Below are 15340 nucleotides of genomic sequence, written 5' to 3'. Positions count from 1 at the left end.
CATAACTATTCTAGCGATCCAATCTGTAGAAAAGTTTAAGGACACATCCCTCAAAGAGAAGCGCATCTCCTTGAAGGATCTGTCCTTGAACTTTTCCTTCGATTTGAATTTCCTTTTTGAATATAAATCCTATGTTACTATGGGCTTATTGAACGCCGCTTAGCACATATGTAATGACTGATACCCTCAATATGAACTTTAAAAAATTACTTAATTTGGCAAACGGTTCTTCTCAGACCCTAACAATCGGATAAATAATAGAAACAACCAAAATAATTTTCTAAGAAATACGTTAACCATTACTGAATTGAAATATTTTTTTTCATTCAGCATGTATACATATTACATATAAATAAGGTTTGTTAATTGTTACTCAATGATATATTAACCTCAACTATATTTATTTCCTTCGAATGGATATTTCTTCAGCATTATTAATATAAGTTATGCGTAAATAAATGAAGTGTAATAATAAATCATGATTATTGGTGGGATTTCAAATAAATTATTTATTTCCATCAATCAATATTTGTTTGTCCATATATCCAATAAATGATTTATTAACATTAATGCATTTTTGATAATATCAAATAAACACTTCTCTCAGTGTAGTTGGTTAAAATGTCAAGCTACTTGGCTTGATGAATCCCTACGTGCATCGTTCCATTTTTAGAAATCGCTTGCAAATTGATGTGTTATTCGAACGTTTTTTTTCGTACTCGAGAGGCAAGTTTCCGTTGAAGCACCCTGTATATTTAATTAAGCCAGACCAATCATCGAAACAACCCTGTCACATTTGAAACCTACAAATTTCACTCTATCCCTCTAAGACCCATTCAATCTGCTGATTTAATTAAAAAAGGGATAACCGTGAAAAATCGCTTCAGGTACGTACGACAGCTTCAACGTCAACAGAAACGTCAAGAATCTCCTTACAGGGGATTACTTGTGTTGAAAACTCACTTAGGGTAGAGATAACAACTAAATCCGACCACAAATGGTCGCATTAAAAAAAGACAACCGTGCAAAAATGGTAACACTTATCCATCCAAATAAAAGCCCCAAACCTACCCTTATCCACAATACTAACGACATAAGGGCGATAGTGCCCGAAAAGGATCCATTTCATTCAATAAATACAGAGGGCTGTTATGTATTGTTGTAGCAGCTATCCCCACTTGCCAAAAGCCAACCCCCTGCCCTGACTTATATACCCTCTCGAATATCGTGAAGTCATTTTTGGTTGTGACTCAAGTGGACGTGCTTCAGGAAGATGAACATGGAAAGTGATGCGGAAAAGTGCAAAGCGAGGATCTTCCGACCTTGGGACTACTCCACCCACACATCTAGCAGTAGTGAAGACGAAACTCATCATTCTGAAGAACATAAACAGGAGAAAGGATACTGTGAAAAAAAAAGTAGGACTGAGAGTATCTCAGACCAGGAAAATGAAGAAAAGCCTTTGCTCTACGGAAGTTTTAAACATTGGGCGGAGTTGTTAGACTCTTCTTGTGATGTTAATGTACCTAACGCTCAGCAGTTTAACCCTGCATGTTACTCACCTTACATGCAGGGTGACTTTTTAAATTATGGATCTTATTGGCAAGACTACGCGAGAGTAGTTGAACAGGAGAATCAGGAGAGGATGTTGAACGCCAAGAAGAAGAGGCCGAAGAAATACAAGTGTCCACACTGTGACGTGGGATTTTCTAATAATGGACAACTGAAAGGGCATATCAGAATTCATACAGGTAACTTTCTCAATTTGGTTTTTTTTTTAAAATGATAAATTTATTATTTGAAAAACAAATATTCGGTCGAGCTTTTTTTCAAAATTTTTATTCAATAGATATTGTTACGCACGGGTAATTCTAGAATTGAAAACCTATTTAACTCACCATGTTTATTTATGTTGAATAAAATTATGATTATGATCAATATTGAAACACCCTGTGCTTATATTTTTTTTAATTTCAATGTTTCACAACATTTCCACATTCTTTAGTATTATAGTAGTTAGTATATTTAAAATAAGCCTAATGATCAAAATACTGCCTGGGCATATTTCAGTTCTTTCAGTTGTTTTCAATGAATTTATATTAGGAAAACTGTTTGGTACAATGCAACAATTGGAACAGAACATCGGCAGAAAAACAATATTTTTTATTCCTTGATAAACTGAAAGTACTCAGGTCGCAAAAATATTGTAGCCTAGTAGAGAATATCATATTCGCAATTTTCAGAATTCAAATAGAGCCAGTTATGTAGAACACCTTGTATTTAAGATATGATTTCACTAGATAATGGTTTCCAATGATAAGATCCTTCTGAAATTTGGCAGGAATATTTGAGTGATTATAAAAAAATTAAACTGAATTTGGTATTTTTCAGCAAACATAAAATTCTGTGAAAATTTTCTTTCTATACTAGGGATTCATCGAGCTAAATAGCTCGACATTTCAATCAACTACTTGACTTGAAAATCAAGCTTGTGAAAAATTACAAACTTGACTTGACTTCATTTTAGATATTTATTGCTTGACTAGATATCAATCTACTAGATGTTACTTGAGCTTGATATGCACGCGTCGCACGGCATATATTTCTGCAATCTCGTGCGCGCTTAGACTAAATAAATGGATTCCTCGAGTGCCGAAAGACTGAAGCATTCGCCAGTGTGACTTTATTAGTAGTTTTATCACATTTATATGAAATCTATCGGTAGATTTTGGTAGTTTCAGAAATATCTTTCCAAACTTGGCCAAAATGGCCAAGGATTTTTTATCAACGCCAGAATCTTCAGCTCCTATTGAAAGACAATTTTCCAGAGCTGCTCTTACAGTTACAAAAACCGCAATAGGTTATGCGACAAATCTATGCCTCATGTGTCTTAGATCCTGGATGGAAAATTCTGAGATCAAACAAATCTTTGAGGTTTCTCAATACATAACTTGTTCATTATTTTTCATTTTGTTATGATTTATAGTGATTCAATTCAGGTTTCAATTTCAAAAAGTTGATATTTTCGGTTCTTTCATACAATAAGTTTAATTAATGAAAGTGTTTTTTGTAAGGTTCCTTCTCATTTTATCATTTTTTTAATGATGTGACACTACACAATAAAACTGCTGAAAATCGAGTAGCTTGATAATATTCAAGTACTTGATAATTAAATACTTAACTTGAGATTGAAACACTACTACTTGACAAGTAGCTTGAAAAGAACACCAAGCCGTGAATCCCTACCTGTGAGTCAATTGATTTTTTTCTTAATTCACTAGTAGAATTAGGGAAAAGTTTCCTCAAAGTATTGTAATTTTATCATATCATCATCTTTTTCATTTCATATTTGAGATATCTCATTTGATTTCTAGATAACACGAAATTTCAATTTCAAGATGTACTCCAGATGATTGATGATCAAAATTTCCTCTTTATCGAAAATTCTCCTAGTGACAAATATACATGGATAAAATATGCCGTATCATCCATTCAGTGCTTGTCGTGAAAATCGTTTTTGTAGACCACAAAATGAACCCTCTAATGCATTTTCGTATAGGGCGGAGCAACTAACTCAACGTTGGTGTGCAAGAGGGGTTGAGATAAGTGAATATAGAATATTCGGCCCTTTGGGTTCACCACCCCGAAATCAGATTAGTTTGAGGGCAGGATTATTTTGATTTGCAACCGAAACAGGGTTTGTTTAAGCTGAGTTTCGTACTTGTTTGGAATATATGCTCTTTTAAAACTTCGCTCAATAGATAACGGGCCCAACCAGTAAAAATAAATTTTGACTACAAACATTCTACAATAAACATTTTGTGTATTCCATGCTTATAACTGATTTTATGTTGATTGATGAGAGCTCAATACTGAATTTGATTCTCTTACTGATGCCTTCTTCATCATAGAAAATTCAATAAAAATATGAGAAAATACTTAAAATTTTCTTGACATAACATTTATTTATAGAATAACAACTCCAAGAAGAATTTCGTGTTATTAGCTTCATTAAAACTACAGAAAACTCATGCAAAATATAATAGAAAAAATGAGTATTTCAGTAACCTTATCTCTGATCGCGTTGAAATTTAGTATTGAGATGTCGAATAATATTTTGGAGCTTTGAACAGAATTTTATGTAGATCGCTCCACCAGAACAATAGAAAATTCAAGCAAAATATCGAAGAAATCAACTCAACAACAGATAGAACTGGGTTCAGATTTAGTTAGTTTATTTGAAATCTCCACTCAAATTTAAAGAGGAATTCTTCGTTGGAACCCTTGCGATGAGAATTTTTGGCAGGAAGGCTTTTGTTCTTCACTACCAATAATTGAAATTGACTTTAAGATTTTGGTTTCTTTACTTGCATTTTCTCAATTTTCGGTTATTTTTGGTAGGCTTTATTACTGTGTCCTTATGCCACCTTACACACTACACTAATACTGGTAATTCTCAAACTATATGCGAAATTAATTGTATTGTATCCAAAAAAATAACAACCCTTCCAGACAATATCTAATGATTTTTTTTTCTTTTAAGGAGAAAGGCCGTTCAAATGCGATGAGCCAGACTGCGGGAAAACCTTCACAAGGAATGAGGAACTCACACGACACAAACGTATCCACAGTGGTCTTAGGCCTTTTCCATGTACACAATGCGGAAAATGTTTTGGGAGAAAAGATCACTTAAAAAAACATTATCGCACTCACTTTCAGCCCAAGGGTTATTACGCTGTGCCTGTAATGTTGCCGTATGAAGCCTGGTCCGGTAGTTATCCATTGATGCCACCTTTGCTAGGGGGGCTAGTATAAATTGGGGGGCTAGTATGAATTTTTATTACCTCCATCTGGATTATAAAATAATTTGTATATAGATAAATTTTAAAGAAGACTCATGTCCAAATTGGATTATTTGCTAATGTATAATGTATATTTTTATAATATTGACCAGTGTTCAAATTGTACATAGAATTTCAGAAAACGGACACAATATATTTTTTTAGAGGAAAAGACTGTTATTAAATTTTATGTATGTATTCAACTTGTGAGTTTTTGGCTGTTATTTATTATTTTTATACCTCGATTCATTCATGGAAAACCAACAATAGCTATCAAGGCCCTAGCCAGAGGGGTCTGGAGCCCCACCCAAAATTTTTTCAGACATACAGGATTGTAATTTCATCGGAAATACTTACAATTTTTTCAAATTGAATAGGAAACCTTCTATTTTATTGCATATTCAGAGATATGTATTTCTCAATGTACGTTAATTTGGTGTACATACTTTTCCTGAGCTATCTTGAGTGGTTAGTTAGATAGCTTAGGAAGTTTACACCGAGTTGAATAACTGACGAAGGTGTCTATAAGAAATTATGTGCTTCTCAAGCGAAATGTATGAAATCAGATAGGATGTTCTGAAGTTCATGTTTTTTTAGAGCTTTGAAGCGCCTGACTAAAGTTTTGGTCCATGGAAAGCGTCTGACGCTTTTGATAAAACAGATTTTCAGCTGAAAAGCCAGCAATTATCTAACTTAAGCAAAAAATGTTATTTATTAGCTGTTGTTAGGCTAAGTTAGGTCCTTTCGGTTTGACTGGTATTAAAATTATTTGATTTTGTTGACCATCAGCATTAAACTACTCGAGTATTTATTAACTCGGAAATTATTTTGGTTTATGTTTGTCATTAACACCTGCCCCTAAAGTCTAAATCCATTCGCAGAAGACTTAATGATGTCTATTAAAAGATCATTAAATAGTAAATATTAATATTGAGCTCGGAAATGTTTTCGGGTTTTACAGGCAGGCCCATATAAAACTGTCCGCCGACAATTTCTGTATGAATATTCTCGGAACTGAGCAGTCAACTTTCATTTGGAAGAAGCCATATTTTATTTGAAAATTTGTGAATTTTAATCCCCTTAGGTAGAGGGTTTGGTAACCCTGAATCTTGAGCACATAATTTTTGAGATTTACCTAAAAAAAAACTTTTTTCTCCATAGTTATTGATGTGGGGTTCATGTTCATCGATAGCCACCTAACATTTTGATTTTTTTTCTGTAGATTTGGATGGGGGTACAGCCTTATCACAGAGGATATTCTTATTATGAAAAAATTAATCCAAACCTCAGAGTACCAGAACATCATAAAAAAATTGAAATCTCATGAAACAGAACTAAAATCATGAAATGAGATTTATGTTCAAACGATTGAACAGTTCGTCATAAAAAAAAAAGTGTGACCCAGCTTGCCTCTCTAGAAGAAGTCAACTCTGCAAAATGTAAAAAATTACTATTGGGTAATCTGGGTAATCTATCGAGAATGAAAGAATTGAAGGCATATCTTTGAAAAATTTGAATAATTAACATCGAGGTAATATTCATTAACAAACAACGATAGCATTGAATGCAATTATCAGTGTAATGTTGACATGATTGGGTGCAGGGCCGGCGTTAGGGGTGAAACAGTGAAGCGACTGTTACAGGCGCCTCTTTTCAAAGGGCGGCAATTTAGCCCAGTTTGTATCCGCCCTTTCATATTTCTCAAAAAATATAGTCTTGATTCAACATAAGGATGGTCCGCTTCACTGCGTTTATCAAAATTCCCTGCAATAAAAATCCCCAAACCGTCTTTACTAAGCCGCCTGTTCAATAAATATCATATGGCAACCCAACCAATATGAGCAGCATTGCCTATTACCCTGATTGAACTAATTGAATGAGGGATGGAATATATTTCACAAAGACGAAAAACAACACTTCGAATCACGTGGAAGTTGTTCACATATTCAATATATGGAAAATTTCTACGATTCTGCATTCAAAACTAGTAATAATTATTATTAGTAATAAATGCTTAATGTTTTCAGCGGAATACATGTTTTTAATCCCATTTAGTTTTCGAAGCTTTGCTTGCCTTACCGCCCTTTGTATCTTGTGGTGTGATAGGTAATCTTTCATCGATCGTACGCAGTGTCTTGTGAATGTGAGAATCAGATATATTACTTACGCATTGTTCATCAGCGTCAAAGAAATCCAAGAATTTATTGTAGGTGAAGATGTCTGAAAAAAAAAGAAACTTAGTGGAAGCGACTTTAGAAAGAAACGATTAGCAAAAACGCTAGAGAAATCAAAACTGGCCAATTATCATCGGGGCAGATGATTTTTTTTGTTGAGAAAAGGGGGGGGGTTGTTTATTGATACTTTTTCAGCAGGGGCGCCAAAAAATTATTTTCTTCAGGCGCCAAAATTGCTCGCGCCGGCCCTGATTGGGTAAAATTGTTTTCTATGACACAAAATGACAAAATTTGAATTGTTGTTTGAAACAGTCAAAAAATTTTCAGTATAACGCGACACATTTGATGTTAAATTTCTTGATTTTCCTCATTTGGATAGTCCTCAGTTCCTCTACTATTATACAGGGATGGAATTAGGTCAGTTCCAGAACTTTTCTAATGGAACCACTAGGACTTGATAGAATTTATTTATTTAGAATTTATTTTCTTAGTTGACTTGGTGGGAACCATCACGAATTGACCGACTACTTTAAATTTTCTAGAGAACCGTTTTTGAATTGAATAGAAGGTATAAAGAGCGAGATAATTATCTCATAATGACTTAATTCAAATTAAAATTCACTTTGTTCAATTGGGGGGTTGAAGGTTTATATTGATAACCTACTTGTCAAAACGCTACTTTCCAGGTAAAACTACATAATTACTGGACTAAAGAAGGCACCGAACACAAATGTGGATCATCTTGTTTCTCCAATTTTCCGTTTCAATGAAAGTATGTACCTACTTAGGTAAATTCGGTACTTCATAAAATTTGTGATAATGAAAACATTCGGAATAGCTTTACCCCTAATAAAACCGGTGAGAGAAGAGCGAGAAACCTTATTATCTGTGTGTATTCATCTCGAGTTTGTTGACATACTATCCCCCCTCGCTGGGAACGAAGAAAAGACGACTTATTTAGGATTTCTCCTTGCTTCAATAAGGCAGACAAATTACCTTCATTTTGAATGGATGTCTCGTTTCCCAAACTGTCATCCTGAAGATACAATAATAGATAGCTTTGTCCGTATTTACGCTTCTGAATTTATTGATTGAAGTCGATTGTGCAAATTTCTGGATTTACGACAGGATTGAGAACTGACACAGGTCGTTTCCGTTCCAAGTATGGAAATCAATCGGTGTTTTGAAACTCGGAATTTGAATTTGAGTAGGTATGGATTTGTTGTTATCTGAAAATTTCATAGGCGTACAACTTTGCATCCGCCGTTTTTTTTACGAAATTCGACGCTTCATTGTGAAAAACTGTTCATACATTCATGATTCAAAGTAATGTCCATCGCTGGCCATTCATTTTTCCCATCTTTCGGGCAGCGTACGAATCCCGCGTTGAAAAAATGGTCATCTTTTGAATGGATCCAAGAATCGATCAATTTTTTTACTTCTTCATTAGACCAGAAGTGCTGGTCAGCCAGGCCGTGTGTCATTGATCGAAACAAGTGATAGTCCGAGGAAGCAACGTCTTGAGATTACGGCGGGTGGGATAGGACTTCTCATTCCAACGTTTCCAAGTATGTCTTGATCACTTTCGCAACATGGGGTCGAGCATTGTCATACTGTAAAATCACTTTATCATGTCTCTTTTTGTATTGCGGGCGTTTGTCTTTCAACGCATTAATTCCATCCGAAAACGATCGCCTGTGATTGTGTCAGTCGGTTTTAACAACTCATAATACACTATGCCGAGCTGGTTCCACCAAATACTGAGCATGATCTTGGAACCGAGAATATTCGGTTTGGACGTCAACGTGGAAGCATGGTCGGGATATCCCTATGGTTTTCTGCTCTTGGGATTATCGTAATGAACCCAGTTTTCGTATCTAGTCACAATACGATGCAGAAATCTCTTTCGTCTTTGCCTTGCAAGCAGCTGTTCACAAGCAAACAAACGTCGTTCAACATCTTTGGGCTTCAACTTGTAAGGCACACAATTTCCTTGTTTCTGAATCATTCCCATGACTTTCAGGCGTTTAGGAATGGCTTGTTGCGTCACTCCAAATGATCCTGACAATTCTTGCTGCGTTTGTCACTAGTCTTGATCAAGTAATGCCTTCAATTCTGCATCTTCGAAAACCTTCTCTCTTCTACCGCCATGCTGGTCTTCGACGTAAAAATCACTGTTATTGAAGCGTTGAAACCACTCTCGGCTTGTTTTTTCACTAACAGCGGCCTCACCATATTTACTTCAACGGCGGAAGCAAAGTTGTGCAATTACTTTTTTAAGTCATCAATGAATCATCTTATTTTGAACACCCAGTAGAGATTTCGATGAATATCAAAAAGTCAGTGTTCACTTCCATTCCTCTTATGTTCACTTCCAAAATCTTATTTAAATACATTTGTTTATTTTGAAGTTATTAGGTTCTTAAAAAGTCCCTCCAACTTATGCAAAATCCAAATAACTCAAAAACGGTAAATAAGCCTATGAAACTTCGAACAATCCTCATTTATTCCATACAATCTGAAAATTCAATAAAAAATGAGGGTTTCCATAAGAAAATACATATGTTTGACCATTCACCCTTTTTTGGTACATCCAAAGAATTTATAAGCAATTTAAGAATTTAGCTCTGGTATTGCGTCGAAAATTTCAGGGTTCAACGGTAATAGAGCGTAGCTTCAATGATGGAACATCCTGTATAATATTCAAGAATATAAATAATAATTGTAATACTTATTACGATGAAGCAAATTTTTGATGTTGAAATGAATCTTATGTTATACAGGGTGAGTCAAAAATGTGTACTGAGCTATCTGGGGGGTGAAAGTTCATTGAAAAATAAGTTTGATGGATAAACAAACTTATGACCCAAAATGCATATTAAGGGAGATATATCCTTGCAATGTTGATAAAATCAAAAACAAATTTCCGCATAACTTCTAAACGGTAAATGTCACTAGATTGAAATTTCGTGCTTAAAGATATGTTGTTAAAATACATACTTTCATTACACTTCTAAATTTCTGATGTTATTATATAGGGCGATATCAAAGGGTGAGTCATGATTTTTTGAGAAAACTTCTTTGATTGTATTCGTTTTGGTGAAAAAATAGAAGCATTCGTTGGAAAAAGGTGTTCTTATCCAAATACAAAAAATTGAACCGTTTTCGAGATATTCAGATTCAGATTCAATCATCGGGAGATTTATCGGAAACCATAAAAGTTGTTCCAGAAGAATCATGACTCAATAACCTCTTAAACCACCCTTTGTTACAATATCAGAAAGAAGAAGAAGTGTAATAGAAAAAAATTATTTTAAGAACATACATTTATGCACCAAATTTCAATCTAGTGACATTCGCCTTTCAGAAGTTATGCAGAGAATTTTTTTTTCATTTTATTAGGTAAGTTTGGAAGGATATATCTCCTTTAATATGCATTTTGGGCCATAAGTTTATTCATCAAACTATACTCATTTTTCAATGTACTATTACCCATAGAAAACTCGATAGACCATTTTGACTCACCCTGTATTCAAGCGATTGATTCGGAGACAAGTACTCAAAAATACGTATTAGGATTACACCATAACAAATCCATATTAGCAAACAATTCTAAATGACCACTCGAAATGAGCCTCGAGGTGCACCATTATTCCCACAAATCCGAACACCTATGCTTCCTACTGTTATCGACGTAAACGTCCGAAGATCACAAATCATCCCTTTGAATGGACACATCGTATACTAACGGACACAGGGCAGTTAGGCACAATGTCCGCTATCATTACCTCTCAGCTGGAAGCAGGGGTGTTGACTGGTTTATTCAATGTTGCGTCTTTCCTCCAAAGTCCTATTTATCAAAACATCCGTTTTAAAGTCGATCCGAGGGAAATTGCCAGGAACGGATCAATGCAGAAGGTCTATTATGAAGCAGGAAATACAATTATTGGGCATCCAGTTCGATCTCTCTGCCTTTTCAGGGGTGATTCGAATGAATCGCGGAATTTAATTTTGGAATGGAATATGGCTTTTGCCAGTTTGGTTCAGGGGAAATTTTTTCCTGAAACCAATCGTGCTCAAATATAGGTTTTTCCTAAAGTGAAGGTACGAAGGAAAATGAAATATACCTGGGCAAATTTTTGACACTTCCAACAACCAAAAAATTTGTGTCATTTTGTATCATATGAAATAATTTCACCCATAGAGTAATAAACCTAAATAGAGGGAGTATATGCGATTTCTACAAGTCCCAACATGGTTATATTACGTTATCTGATTGTAATATATTTTCGAATCCACAATTTTACTATATCGTTATGAATGTTTATTTTATTGAATTAAATATATTTATTTGAGTGATTCCCTTTTGAATATGTAAATTTGAATATTTGAAATCCGATATTTTTCCTAATTGTCGAATTTATAATAAGCAGAATATTCATTATTTTCTGTATGTATAGTTGCTGAAATCCAAGGTTTGGCAACTTTGGCTCTCATAGTGTCATCGGTTGTTTCACGTCGTTTGGCGACCTTGAAGTTTGTTTTCTGAATTTCTGATATATTTAGGTATTAATTTCAATATATTTTGAGTTACTATGAAACATTGATTTACTATAGGACATAAGAAATGCGTTCTTTGTGGAGAAACGCGCGAATTGAGTGAAATATCGTATTGCTGATATGTTTTCATTTCCGCGCGCTTCATGTCGAATTTGATAGTTCATGTTGTGGACAAACTTTGCTTACTAAAAATGACGAAATGCTCCTTCTATCTATGTTTATTACTCTGAGATTTCACCCAATCATCTCAACATTACACTGAGAATTGCATTCAGTGCAATAAATAATACCCATGACAACAAGATTGAGTTTGATAACTTTATTCCAAATAAATTTCAGAACGTTTTGGCAAGGCATATGTGCAAAGTATAAATACGCTAATCAAATAAGAATTTTCAGAAATACAACATAAAGTCACAAATATATTTGGGGCTTGATTTCTGTGATCTGCTTTGAGTTTCATATATACTAGTACGCCCATAGATCTACCTTGTAGGCATGGGCGCCCGCAGAAATTTTTCTCAGGGGGGGCAAAATGAAAATTATTGAAAAACGATAAATGAAAATAATGAAATAAACGAAAATAAATAATGAAAAATGAGACAATCAAAATCTCAGGGGGGCCCCCTGGCCCCCCCCTGCGGGCGCCCATGCTTGTAGGTAGATCAATATATCCTGTAGATCTACCTAATAGGTAGATCAATGTTGTCCATAGATCTACCTTGTAGGTAGATCAATGTTGCCCACAGATCTATGTTGTCCATAGATCTACCTTGTAGGTAGATCATCATAGCCCATAGATCTACCTTTTAGGTTGATCAATATAGCCCATAGATCCATATTTTAATTCATTCATAAATACTTCCATATCTCCTGTAAAATCGATATCGCACTGTATAAAAAATATTCATCGCACGTATATCTTCGCAAATTATGCAAGAGAAAACAAATCTAAAGCTCTTATTCCAATTTCCAGATTTCATAAGGTCTCGATTTTCCAGAAATGTATAATTGGCGCTTGAAAATTGTACACCCTGTATATAATCGTCAATCCCCACCTGTATTATACCTTCAAGAATTATGCAATTGAATGATAACCTATAGAGCTAACATGACAACTATAAGAAAAGTTTTCAGTTCTCCAGAGACATTTCGGAAATTGTACACTCTGTATAAACGTTATTCATCGCACGTATATCTTCGCAAATTATGTGAGAGAAATCTAACTTGAAATTTCAATTTTCAGATTTCATAAGTTTTCAATTTTACAGAAAAGCATAATTGGCGCTCGAAAATTGTACACCCTGTATAATATGGTCAATTTATCGAAAAACCTCCAATAGGCAACTTGAAAAAAAACAATGTATAATCGTTATTCTTATATGTACTTTGAAAATCGGAAAAACATAATTATATGTGTATACTACGAAATCATTCACACAATAGACTAAACAAAAAATTGATCCATTTCAATAATCCGAAGCATTCACCGCCAAATAATATAAAAATTAATAACTGGCGGAAAATTAAGAAAAAAAAATTATCACCTGCTGCAAGATTTGAACTCGCATCCCAAAAGAGACCTCAAATTGTACGACCGCATCCCTAACGACCCGGCCACAATGCCTTTGCATAATTAGGTGCATTTGTGCTTCTTATAGGAATAAAGTCAAAATAACTGGTGACAGAGATTCTATAAATCGATGAATTTTCATGAATTTCGTTTAAAAAATCGTTAAATATAAAGGAAATCGAATTAAAATATCTCTACCTACCAGTTTTCTTCGCCTCAAATGCTGATATCTTTCCAAAATGATATATTTACCTTGACAATTCACATGAAACGGAATGCTTCAAGATTTGACCAATTTCCATGAAAATATCAACAAAACGCAAAAATACCATCATAAAAGGGCGGTACATACAGGTGTAGTCTATTATTTCCTCAAATTTCTCGTTAAAAACTTTTCAAATAACCAAATGACTCCTGTAGAGGCTTCTGGCAAACCAAGCTTTCCACCGACACAAAACGATTCCGCTTGAAAATATCATAAAATATACATGGAAAAAGGGATATAAATCGCATCTGATTCATCTTTTCTTGCATATTTCCTCTCGATTCGTCCAAATTTCAACATTTCCATTAAAATATCATGTGACGTTTCCCATTTTCATTCTGTATTTCGACGATTTCATGAATGAGCACAGAATTGGTTAAAACGTCAGAATATTTTGAATAGATTATTAGATTGATCCTTGATTTTATTATACAGTTATTCATATTTCAAATAGTTCTATTCATCAAGAGCCCTCTAATGGACACAGTAAAAATAATATAAAACCTAAATATTCTAGAAACGTCAATTGCCGCGGACGTTGCTAGGCCCGTTGCTACCCAAGGACATCGTAGTATTTTCCTATTGGTCGTTCACGTCGACGTGAATCTGGAAATTCGTCGGGAAATTTCCCAAACTTTATCCGTTCATTCCCAGGTAATCCCGAAAAATCGGGAAACGGGAATATCCGCGGGAGTTAATTCGACATTTTCTCTTTCTTCCCGTACTTTTAGTTTTTCTCGTATCTCTCCCAGAGCCGAGAACACTCGACCGCAAAATCGGTCCAAAATCGTTCGATTTTCGGTGGGAGGAGCGCTTACGAGTTTAATATAGTATAGATAATCCATGAGAATCACGAAAAAAACGTTTTAGAGAATCTCGAACAAATCAAGATATAGCAAAATATTTGAAACGGTAATTTCACAGGCATGCCCTGCAACTCGAGAACAAATCAAGATATCTATAATCTGCTTTCGGATATTCTATTGTTTCGAAAAAAATATCGGAAGTCCTTGAAGATTTTTCCTCTGAATCTTATACTTATTTTCGAGATGCTTCCAGTGACCATCGAATTTGGAAAACCCTGTAGAATTAAATTGAATTCACCATTAAAGATAAATAATGTCGCGTAACTTGTTAGAATTAAAAAGTAGGAATTGAAATGCTAATATGAAAACACGGGGTCAATCAAAAAATAAGAAACACCACAAAAAATTATTGATTTCAGTTACTTGCCAGTATAAAAAGTGAGATGGGGCAACTGATTTGTCTGTTATTTCCAATAAAAAACTCTTGTATCCTTCGAGAAAAAAATGTCCTGGCTACACTCATATTTCTCACAGGTTCCAATTCAATAGAACCAACTGCCAATACCCCGAAATCCATCGAAATAAAAATCGAATCAAAACATTCTTTTGATAGGAACCTGCAGATATATCATTCCATGTCATTAACAACAAGTTACAACAGCGAATAACAAAGATCTATCAAGATAACGCTCAGGTGCTTGAAATCATTCGATCAATCATAATTCCCATTCAAGTTCGATTTAACTTATGTAAACTCCAGAACGCGGAATATAAAAAGAGATCTAGACCCTCTATACGCCCCCCAATATACGAGAAAAGAAGTCGAAAAAAAAATCCTCAACATCGGCATCAATGACTTTTTTATTGTTGACCGAGCGACCGAAAAGGAGAATGGCAAATTATAACTTGTTATATATTTATGATTCAAAGTATTGTCCACCGCTGGCCACTACTTTCTCCCATCTTTCGGGCAGCGTACGAATCACGCATTGAGAAAAATGGTCATCTATTGAAGCGATCCACGAATCGATACAATTTTTACTTCTTCATGAGACCGGAAGTGCGGATCAGTAAGGCCGTGTGCTATTGATCGAAATAAGTGATAGTCTGAGGAAGCAACG

At 34.7% G+C, this 15340-nt stretch overlaps 1 protein-coding gene across 1 annotated transcript; it reads left to right on the top strand.

Moving 5' to 3' along the window:
* The first annotated feature begins 1273 nt into the window (after positions 1-1273).
* On the top strand, positions 1274-4980 carry LOC123680924 (putative zinc finger protein 730). Its single transcript, XM_045619047.1, has 2 exons — positions 1274-1751; positions 4544-4980. The coding sequence occupies exons 1-2, from the start codon at positions 1274-1276 to the stop codon at positions 4813-4815; spliced, it is 750 nt and encodes a 249-aa protein (XP_045475003.1). The 3' UTR covers positions 4816-4980.
* Positions 4981-15340: the final 10360 nt, after the last annotated feature.

Source organism: Harmonia axyridis, chromosome 5 (assembly GCF_914767665.1).
Source record: "Harmonia axyridis chromosome 5, icHarAxyr1.1, whole genome shotgun sequence".
NCBI lineage: Eukaryota > Metazoa > Arthropoda > Insecta > Coleoptera > Coccinellidae > Harmonia > Harmonia axyridis.
The sequence above is the reverse complement of the archived record's forward strand: the minus strand, read 5'-3'. Positions and strand labels throughout refer to the sequence as shown.

Bases quoted from the DNA above. Each gene is read 5' to 3' on its own strand.
- LOC123680924 (XM_045619047.1), top strand. From the start codon at position 1,274: ATGAACATGGAAAGTGATGCGGAAAAGTGCAAAGCGAGGATCTTCCGA. The intron at 1,752-4,543 runs GTAACTTTCTCA...TTTTCTTTTAAG, and splicing joins GCATATCAGAATTCATACAG to GAGAAAGGCCGTTCAAATGC.